We start from the raw sequence: 10,579 nt of genomic DNA on the forward strand, positions 1-10,579 counted from the left end.
CATGCTTGTTTTCTAGTAATGTTTTAGGCACCATAAAAGGTCATTTTGTAGAAACGTGTATGCACATTTTTATTCAGTGAAAACACAATACAAAGAAAACATGCGGCAAAGCGGTCTCAAAATGGTAGCACTAAATACAATTCTATAAGCAAAATAAACTGTCCATACTGAAATGTAACAGGGTGTTTCATTACAAAGATGAAAAATTTGGATTTTAGAATAATTAACAGATATTGGCTGAATTTCCACATAAAATGTTGTTTTGTGACACAACTGAGCTGCATATGATTAAATTCATACGGTGAAATCAGAACTAGTATTTTGCAGGTGGATAGATTCTTTATGCCACCAAAACATAATCATTTGGATGACAGTGCTGTGGGGAAAAAAAGCTTATTTTATTATCAACAGCTATTTTCGTACAGCAGTTAACCGAACAAAAAGCATCTCTTATAAAGATCAACTGGAACAATGCATAATTTGGAACTTCTGGTGTTTAGAAAACCAAAACGTCAGTCAATAATGTTACTTTTGCCATAAATGACAAATAGCAGTATTTCACAGTTTGAGGCTGCGTCTGAGACAGTACAATGTTTTGCTAACAACAGCAACAACTCAACAAATTCAGTCAGGTTGCGTTCATGGGAACCAGGATACTGTCTGGTTTTTAGAAGCAGTGGTGCCGGGGGGTGACATACACTTTGACAAGGATAAGACGGCTGTCATTCTAGATTTTGGGGACAACAGTAATCCTTATTTTCCCCTAAAACAAATTGTGGTCACACTCAGGGCAATGAAACCTTTTAACCTTAGTATCTGTGCCTCCTATAATCACTTTAACACAAATCAAATGTCTGAGCTTCTGAAAACATTACATTTCATCAACTAACTCACTTTCTTAGCTTGGAACAATCCCCCTTTACATCGTTTAGATGGATTTAACCAATCAATCAAAGCCAGGGTGTGTGTTTGTACTAAGCGACAATAGGATCACATTGCTCCTTGTGAATTGTATTATTTGCTGTAGTTTTCACAGAACAAAAGGTGATTATAAGGTTAATGTAAAGTTATCTTGATCTGTCTGAACGCTGTAAAAAGATTTGCCCTGTTGAACCTAAGAAGAAAGACCACATGACTTTTAAGTTTGAGGGGAAAAACCAAGCACAGCCCTGGGTCATCAGAACTTGTGTTTTCAGTTATCATGAACCCTTTTTTTTCCCCCTCTACTCAAAATGTGAAGATAATCACATCTTATGTCTTCTTGGTAGTCCGGACCGTTTTGGCAGAGCTACTTTTTGTTGTCTTCCCAGTTGTTTTTGACTTTGCTGTGGCAGTGGCCTTCTTCACTGCTTTGGCTTTAACCTTCTTCACTCCTTTCTTGGCCGCTACAGTTTTGGCAGCAGGTTTTTTCTTGGTAGACAGGGTCTGCTCTCGGATCAGGTCTTCTCGTCCGATATCCATCATGTGGTCTTCCCACGACTTCATCTCGTTTTTATAGCGAATTTTGTCGTCCTCGGCCAGCTGAGTGTAGACCTGAGATGTAGAATAAACAAATGATCCGAATACTGCACACAACACAGAATTTATTGTTGTCATGTGCAGCGGCATGAAAGCCTAGTACCTATAACAATAGAGAATTTGAAATGATTGTTTGGCCAACCTGCTTCTGATGACTGAACAGTTTCCTCCAGTCCTCCATAAGCGACTTCATCTTTGCCTAAATGAACAGCATTGGCAGACACATTATATCAATGACTATGACAACCCATGGGAATTTTGCGATACAAGCATATAATCACACGTATCCATTAAAAACGTGAATCCCACTCGTTAACCTGCATTTTGTCTAACTTCCAACAGGGGGCGACTCCACTGGATGCAAAAAGAAGCCTTTTTCTCTAGTCAATGGAAAAATGACCGTACTTCTCACTTGGTTTTCATACATCAGTAAACATTTTCAATCGCTAGTTTCATGTCTTTTTTTCAAGCTGGATGTACATTTTGTAAACTATGGTCCCATTTGTTGGCTCGGGAAAGGGAAGTTTGGGGGCCCCTGCTGGAGCTGCGGCCCCCACTTCCCGATACCGGATAATTTATGGCGTTTTTCCACCTCCTCAACTCAACTTTTTTGGTTTTCCATTACATAAAAAGTCCTGCCTCCAGCTTCTTGTGAAACTAAATGTGTCTTCTGGCTGTGGCAACAGTCGAATCAAAAGACACACCTATGAGGTTCTATGCGTGTGTGTGTTGCATCAGGACACAGCAGCTTCCTGCTATGGTGACCAGCCACAGCTCGCCTCACACATGAGGCGGTACTAATCTGCAGTGGAAAAAAGGAGGACGGGGCGCCGCGACCGAGTCGAGCAGATGCCATTAATGGTAAAAACGCCATTGTATTCAAATTGACGATAAAGCAGGGGATGCTTTAGGGGCGTGGCTAAATGGTTGCTTAAAAATGTCGTGCTCAACGTAAGGCCAACCAAGCTAGCTACCTACCGTTAGTGAGTGTCTTTCCCCCTTGAGCGTTTAGTTTAGCGCAGCGCCATTGCGACCATATATAAAACTGGGTCGGCTGCGTCATACTCCCCAGCTACACCCATCTCCTCAAAAATTGCTGGTTGCAAAAAACAAACAAGATGGGGATGCTGTATCGCCAAATGTGAGGCTTCAAAACGGCACTCCACAAACCAATGGGTAACGTCACCGATGCTACATCAGCTAGTTGTACAGTCAATGTTTCAAGTGTGCCCCTATCCAATAAATATAAAAAATAGGGCTGCAAAATATGTAGTTTTTTATCGTCATCGAGATATCAACTGGTGATATATATCGCAAAATGTTGCCACATATCGCACTAGATACCATGAGATGTTTTGTGTTAGTAGGAAGAAAATATCAGTAGAAAACTGCACGTTAAAGTGTAACTGCTATTCTTTTTTTGTGGTGCCGGTTATTGTCAATTTACTATTAAATTTAGTTTAAATTTTACAAGTTATTTGTTCTATTGTAGAAGAATACCGGAAGCAGCTTAAATGCAGAACTGAGCACATTTTATTATCTGTTAATTCATCGCAAGTAATATCGTTGTCACGATATTTAACAACGTTATCATGTATCACATCTTTTTCTCGCAATCTGAACCCACCCGTTTAACGTCGAGTCACGGTGCTGAGGTTACTGACCTGTGTGGTGGTTCCTCTGGCCTCCTCAAAGTGCTCCGACATGAATATGTTGAACGGCGAGCGAGGACGCTTGGGTTTCCCCAGGTTGGTCAACTCCTGGATGACACACGAGCGCACAAGAGAAGGCACATGTGTTGTTCACCAACATGACGACACCAGTTGATGTAATAAGGTACACAGATTACTGATTGGGGCTCTTCCAGTTCATGTGTCACTCCCATGGTGAGCCCTACATACATACCTCTGGTTGTGTGCACCCTGCAATGTAATGTAACTGTGTGGGAGCCAGTGTGCCACAGGACAAAATACTGTCATTTAAGATAAGTTTGAATATCAAGTCTTAAGACGCGTTTCAAAGAGCACATAAACGATCATCTATCTCTATCTACTATCTCTCTTACCCTCTTTTTGCGGATGGCTTTCCTCTTGGCCATCCTCTGCCTCTTCTCCAGGGCTTGTTGCTGGACCTGTGCTGGGGTCAGCTGGGCCTGGTAGCGCTGGAGGTCCACCTTAAACTGCTCCCTGGCCCGTACAGAGGCTTCCTGGAAAGGCTACAAGGGTAAAGAGAAAAAAAAACAAGATAAATCTGTATGTGTTTTACAATTAATAAGTATCACAGAGATAATTTGCCACGTGTGACCACTGCCTTTTTCTACAAATTAAAAACTCAAGGCCATTTTAAAAACTTGAAAAGGCATCGAGTTTATACTGTATAACAAGTAAACGGCGGAAATACCTGTTTCTGTTCAGGGCTCAAAGTTCTCCACTGCTGGGCGATTCTCCTGATGATATCCACTGATTTGAATTCTGTGAGGAACAATTACATGATGATCATTGATGACAGAAGTTGAGCATTTGAGTCCTTTATTTACCCACTTATTGCACCACAAGTTGTTACTGCCAAGCCATTGCATCGAGTTTATGAAATCAATAACTTGGTATGCCTTCTGTAGAAGTATCAAGAGTTGCAGATTTACCTGGGTTGTGTCTGGTCATGACTGGCTGCTCCTGCAGAACATATCTCATGTATCCGTTTAGAGGTCTCTTTGGGGGCCCGCTGGCCTGAGAGGACAGCCATTTCACTGAGTTGATGTATGCAGGTGGGGGGACACTGGTGCACCTACAGCATGCACAGACACACAGACACACACACATAAATAAATAATGATAAGATAATATTTTATTGATTTATGGTGGTACATACTCAATTATAATATACAAATAATAATCTCAAAAAGTAGTTGAAATTAACACAAGAACAATTAGAGCACGTTTAGCAATAACGTTCACCTAGTTGACTGAGGGTCATGAAGTACTTAACTCTTACTTATCACATCCTAATACTAACTAATGCTTTCCGTTCCACACCACAATTTCATTTAAGTCCTTTTAATGATAAAAACGTAACGTTACAGCAACGTTAACGTTATACGGACTGCCAAAAGAGCAAGCTAAAACTAGCTTGCTAACAGTGCTCTACCACAAGACCCTAACTTCAGCTAACGTTAGCTAGTACTGTAAAGTAACTTTAGGTTAGCTACCTTGCCAGAGTGCTTGTGCAGGAGAGAACACTGAAGGACTTAGCCAACCAGCTAGCACTTGCTGTCATTAAGCTGAACGGAGCCATATCGGAGTGAACTGACGTAAAGGACGTTAAACTGAGAAATGGAAGACACGCGTATTGTCCCACAAAACCAGCGTGTTGTTTTATTCACGCATTAGATTTTTCTAATTGAAGCCTCTTCTCCTCCTCCTTGTTGACATGCATGGGCTGCGAAAGGCGCCTTTAGTCTCCCCCGGTGGATTGTGGGTAAAGGTCAAAGACAGAAGCAGCCTAGTTCCACTTCCGTTTCCCCATAAGTCATGTTCGGTTTTTTCAACCTGCAGAAGCGGAAGTTTTAACTAAAATAGCTGGGTTAAATTATTTTTAGGTTTTCTTGCACTACATAGAGATTATCCTTGTGCACTACACATTGAGACATGCTTACAGTAGACCGGATGCATTTTCTTCCAATAAAATCTGTAGCCAACAGAGGGCGCCATTGTCATGTGGATGTGTTCACTGGTTGCTACATTGTTGACAGAAACGTCTTTTGGATTCATAGACTGTATATATATTGATATTATTATTATTCATATTCATATTAACCGTCTATGGATTGGATTGTGATTTAGACTATTAAGTGTTACAAACGACAGTTCTGTCCATATGCAGTTGCAAAATATCTTATCTTATATAGTGAGGAAGGGTATCTTCTCATATGCTAAAAATATAGCCTATAATTTAACTTAATCCAGGAATATTCTATTTTTTTTTAAGCAGGTATGAGATCACTTTAAGGACTGGATGAACCCACAGGAATCTGGGCAAAAATGAAGGAGCCACCTTAAGTTTGAAGCCTATGTATCTGTTTAGCCTTTATTGTGCGTCCGCTATTATTGCAATTAATAAAACTAACACAAACAATCTCCATACAGGACCATGAGGCCCCAGTGTCAGTTAATTGTAACTGTAGCGGCCAAGTTAATTGTAAAACAAATGTAAAAATAAATCATTCATCAACTCAGCTTAATCTACCTCACAATGTTAAACCCTTACGCCCAAGAAAATGGGGACATTGAATGTCACATAAATCACTTGTCACTAATGAATAGGCTATCTTTATTGCAAATAAACAATCTCTGTACTCACTGTGTTGACAGGAGGCTTTCTCCCATTTACCATTAAATTGGGCCATTGTGCTCTTTTAGTTATTCAATATAAAATGGTAAAAACTACCATAGACTAGGTAGTAATTACAACTGACATACCCATAGTAATACAAAACAATGTGACCACTAAATTAGACCATGTCAACACAACAAGATTGCAAAATGCAAACTGCCTGCCACAGATCAACATTGTTCAATCAACATTCTGATAAAAACCATAAACTCATGGTAAAAACTGTACCATTCTTTAATTCAGTACAAAATATGCCACACAGGCCTCAAAGCAGTGAGACTGCTTACACAGGAACAGAAAATTGGATTTTTAACATTTCTATAACATAGATTGATATACAGACAGACTGGAGGTCGAACAGATGAACACATTAAACCTTAGGTACAGGTTCCATGGTTAGAAATCAGATTTTTGTGCCTGTGTAAATCCAACCAAAAACCCAACATCATTGCTAATCTCAGGGGAAAAGAGTACATACTTTTAATGACAGATTTACATTGTGATAACTCTAAATAAAATAAAAAATTAATACTATACAATTAATAACAATTACAATAAAAAGGAAGACAGTACTATGTGACTTGACTTATAATTGCTCCCATTTTCAGGGAAATTGCAACAGTACATTGTTTCATTCCACTTGGTCTGCTACAAGATGCAAAAGAAGTATATATATATATATATATATATATATAAAAATATATTTAAAAAAAACTCCATCACCCACTGAAAATGTGTCAGAATAAGGGGCTAACATATTTGGCGTTCACGCTTCCACATTTCCATGGTTCACTGTGTCTCCTTGCTGGCTGCTAATGACCGCAGCAGGGACTGAACCTGGGTATGTCCAGTTATGGAGCAGCTTGTCTAACATGTATGCTATTCTACTCTGCTAGTTTAAAAAAATAAAAAATAAAAAAAATAAAAAGGCTTACTGCTGAATGGCATACGTTGGGATTTATGACCTACAATCCACTAGTTTTACTTCCTAAATGAAAAATGCTTTGAAGCAATTTGTAATAAACTCATAAATAAACTTTAATTGATACAAAAACAAACCTGGAAATATCACGGTATCTATGAAATGACAGTAGTTACTATTTCCCTTCTGCTCAAAGTAAAACCATCTGCTTCCATATAAAAAACAAAGAATGTATGGCATGGTCTCAGATTAATAATCATGTTAATAACAGTTGTTTGAAGGAAAATTACCTAAGATTACTTAATCATTCCATACTATAATTTACAGTGTGTTGTGACATAAAAAAAAAGAGGAAAAGTTGTCAGCATGTTTTTCTTCATCTTTCTATTTCTTCACATGGCATACTTTTGGGTCCAATCTTTTGCTAATTTGTTGTATCTGAGGAGCAAAAAAGAAGAGAGTGAAGTAAGTTGGTGATAGCCAGTACGCACATGTCCTGACCTGATGTTGATGTTAATGGAGAATAAAGCGGCACCCGAGCCTGCGTGTGTACTCACTTGTCTTTGTCGTTCTTGTACATGTGTGCTATGTCTGGAACTAAGGGGTCGTCTGGGTTCGGATCACAAAGCAATGAACATATGGACAATAAAACTGGAATAAAAAGGAATTTAAAAAAAAAAAAGGGCACATTAGTTAACATGTAGATAAAGAATATATCTCTACTTGTAGTCACCAGGAGCGATGACTTCTGTGTCAGCATTGACTGGGAAGTGGGAGGGGAAGGTTTGCATTCATTCATTATTTCCACAAGAGAAACAAGAAGCAAACATTGTGACATCTGTGCACTGAAGAGTCTATGACAGGTATCTTGTTGATCAAGGAAAAGAGTAGTTCTCAGATTGACATCGATAAAGAGCGAGTACAGCATTTTCTCCTCAGGCAGAGTGAAAAACAGAGATGAAAGCCTTGATTTCCCATTGAAACCGCGCTCCTGAAGGTCCCGTAGAATACGGACAGCTACAGTAGCTTGGAAAATAGTGTCATGGACACTGAATTTTAATTTGCTGTTCATCAGGTCCCAGATATTGACCCTCTGTGTTCACTTTACAGTTTGAAAGCTTTTCCAGGTATGTGGCATTGTATAACGCTCCATTCCAATACGAGCGGTAACGTTTAAATCACCTGTTCCACAATGTCCTCTCCTAAGTTGCCATCTATTTGCTGGATTTTTTTCTTAGCAGTGGTTAGCTAGCAATTAGACCCACTGCCTGCAACAGCATTTTACATAATGCAACAGCATAAGATTTGAAAAAGCAAAAGCTGAGTTTACTTGTGATCATCAGTTTGTTATGTTAGCTTTGAAGTTCCATCCCGTGTTGAACATGTTTAGAATATGAACTTACCTGCTCATGTTAAGTGTACAGCCAGAAGGAATACTTAAATAATGTGTTGTTATGAAAAGTAGGGGTCACGGTGAGTGAAAATGTGATCTGAGATGGTTTTAGAATTGTTCATTAGCTGTGTGTGTTATTGGTCACCCTGAATATAGCCATATTTAGCTAACTATATTTTATTTACACTAAATATAAATACACACACACACACACACACAAACACACACACAAACACACACACACACACATATATATCTACATACATACATATATACAGTGGGGTTCAAAAGTTTGGGCACCCCAGATAAAAATTTGTATTGCAGTATAACGTATTAACTCTGCAGGGTGCCCAAACTTTTGCAGATGCCATTTTTTTGTTTTCTGTTATTTTGAAAGTGTAAACAATGGAATTAAAATCTAACTTTTTTGTGACATATTATACGAATGTCTAATCTATCATTGATGCCTTTTGGAGATTTTTCCATTATTTCTTTGCAACTTTATGCACATTAATACAAATGTTTACCTGGTGTGGCCAAACTTTCAAACCCCACTGTATATATACATACACATATATATATATATATATATATATACACATATATACACACACACACGCACGCACGCACGCACGCACACACACTCAGGTCTAGATAAAAGCATCCTAAGAGCATCAAGACATTGGAACTTTGACTGCTAACCGCTGGTGAAAAAAGTATAATGAAATTTGACATAATTTCAGATTTAAACTCATTAAATTGTAGTATGCGTCAATGGTCACTTCATAGAGTGACTTCGCAGCCATTATTGGGTGTATTCAAACAAATGGTGCAATTAAGATACAGAAAACATGAAAAACTGACATAAGATCAAAAATAATGACAGTGGAGTTGCTGTTTCAGTTACAGTTGGAACAGTGATAGCAACAGGAGGCTGTAAATACCTTTAGACACCGTTAGTGCTGGAGACCACTGTGACCGTAGAATGTCTAAACAGATACTCCCATTGCTGTTTATATTCGGGTGATAAATCTTAGTTGTGAATGCTACCTGTAAAAAAGAAAAAAAAGAACAGTCACACAGGGTTGTGTGAGCAGAGAAGATGCACTTTCAGTTACTGTACTAGTGTTTATCTTGGTACAGGAGGTTCAGTTTAAAATGTGTCTCTAGTGCTGCTTACAGTACTGACCTTACAGCACTATCCAATCATTTCAAACAGCAAAAAGTAAAGTATACTGCCTATTTGTTTTTCTCTTTTTCTGGTAGTAATCTGTTGTGGCGGTTGGGTGCAGAATTACAAACACAAACTGAAAGTAAAACTCTGCACTGTCTGGGAGAACAGTGTGCATACTCTAAACCTGCTAAGAATCAGGATGTAGTTTTTAGGAACCCTAGCCCCCTTGTTTAAGTTGCTGAGTAATGCAAATGACAGGGATTCAGAGGCTCAGAAACTATATAGTATGATTTCAATCAAAAAAGCAAGATTAAAATTAGTTAAATTTTAGCAAGTATTATATACTTATTTGTTAATATATGGCATGTGGTTGGCAAGAGGCCTTGGTACAAAGCTTAATAATACCCTCTAAGATTGTATGTTTCATGATTGTGATTGTAATGGATTGTGAAATATCCACCAACTGCTTGTTCTTGAGAACAGGCATCCATAACAATCACGGAATTGTCAGCTATTATTCCTTACATCATTTATGAGACATGAGATGGGTTTTCTGATTGCACAACAACCACAATAAATTCCACAGTATGCCAGCAAGCAAACCAGCTCATACCTTCGGTGGCTTAAACGGGTAGTCGGTGGGGAAGTGGATTGTGAGAAAGAAAACTCCTCCTTGGTAAGGACTGTCACCCTGATACAAAGACATGTGAAACACTACTGTCAGTAAAACGTTTACACACAGAATTCAGCTAGTACCCCTTAACTGACAATAAGCACATGACACCTTCAAAAGCTAAAACTCTCTTTGAATTATTTGGATGATTTATGATTTGATTTATGATTTATGATTTGATTTAAGCGTTACTCTCCATTGGAAATTAAGGCTTTGCAGCAGCAGAAAGCAATAACCAGCAAGGTGAACTATTTAGACTATAAACACACAACTAGAATAGAATAGCACTCCCATATTGACATCTGGCATTTGGTAAAAATTGAGCCAAAGTAATACAAGGAGTTGCAAAACTATTGAAAGGAAGTTCAAAAGTGGACTAATGAAATCCCCACTGTGGTCTTAAAGGCCTATGTCAAACAACAAGTCCCGATAGCTACTAATGGCGTTTTTCCACTGCTGGTAACAGCTTGCCTCGGCTCGCCTCGGCCCGCCTCGGCTCGCCTCGGCCCA

The 10,579-nt window shown here is 38.8% G+C and overlaps 2 protein-coding genes across 3 annotated transcripts in view; both read right to left on the reverse strand.

Annotated features, from left to right (window-relative positions):
* Positions 1–420: 420 nt before the first annotated feature.
* Positions 421–5,011, reverse strand: tfam (transcription factor A, mitochondrial). Of its 2 annotated transcripts, XM_034860149.1 has the most exons (8): positions 4,724–5,011; positions 4,160–4,302; positions 3,919–3,989; positions 3,584–3,733; positions 3,183–3,278; positions 1,661–1,717; positions 1,221–1,533; positions 421–1,185 (listed from the first exon to the last, which is right to left on the reverse strand). In XM_034860149.1, the coding sequence occupies exons 1-7, from the start codon at positions 4,807–4,809 to the stop codon at positions 1,252–1,254; spliced, it is 885 nt and encodes a 294-aa protein (XP_034716040.1). In that variant the 5' UTR covers positions 4,810–5,011; the 3' UTR covers positions 421–1,185; positions 1,221–1,251. The 2 variants fall into 2 exon arrangements, with proteins under 2 accessions (XP_034716040.1, XP_034716039.1); XM_034860148.1 differs by having other exon boundaries at positions 421–1,533.
* A 2,205-nt stretch (positions 5,012–7,216) lies between these two features.
* ube2d1b (ubiquitin-conjugating enzyme E2D 1b) overlaps positions 7,217–10,579 on the reverse strand; it is a 7,024-nt gene continuing 3,661 nt past the window's right edge. The window contains exons 4-7 of the mRNA XM_034860157.1: positions 10,010–10,087; positions 9,167–9,272; positions 7,387–7,480; positions 7,217–7,267 (exon numbers count right to left, since the gene is read on the reverse strand). Coding sequence (XP_034716048.1) covers positions 7,222–7,267; positions 7,387–7,480; positions 9,167–9,272; positions 10,010–10,087 — 324 coding nt within the window. The 3' untranslated portion in view covers positions 7,217–7,221. The remainder of the gene's footprint in view (positions 7,268–7,386; positions 7,481–9,166; positions 9,273–10,009; positions 10,088–10,579) is intronic.

The sequence above is a fragment of the Etheostoma cragini genome, chromosome 21, assembly GCF_013103735.1.
Source record: "Etheostoma cragini isolate CJK2018 chromosome 21, CSU_Ecrag_1.0, whole genome shotgun sequence".
Classification (NCBI taxonomy): domain Eukaryota; kingdom Metazoa; phylum Chordata; class Actinopteri; order Perciformes; family Percidae; genus Etheostoma; species Etheostoma cragini.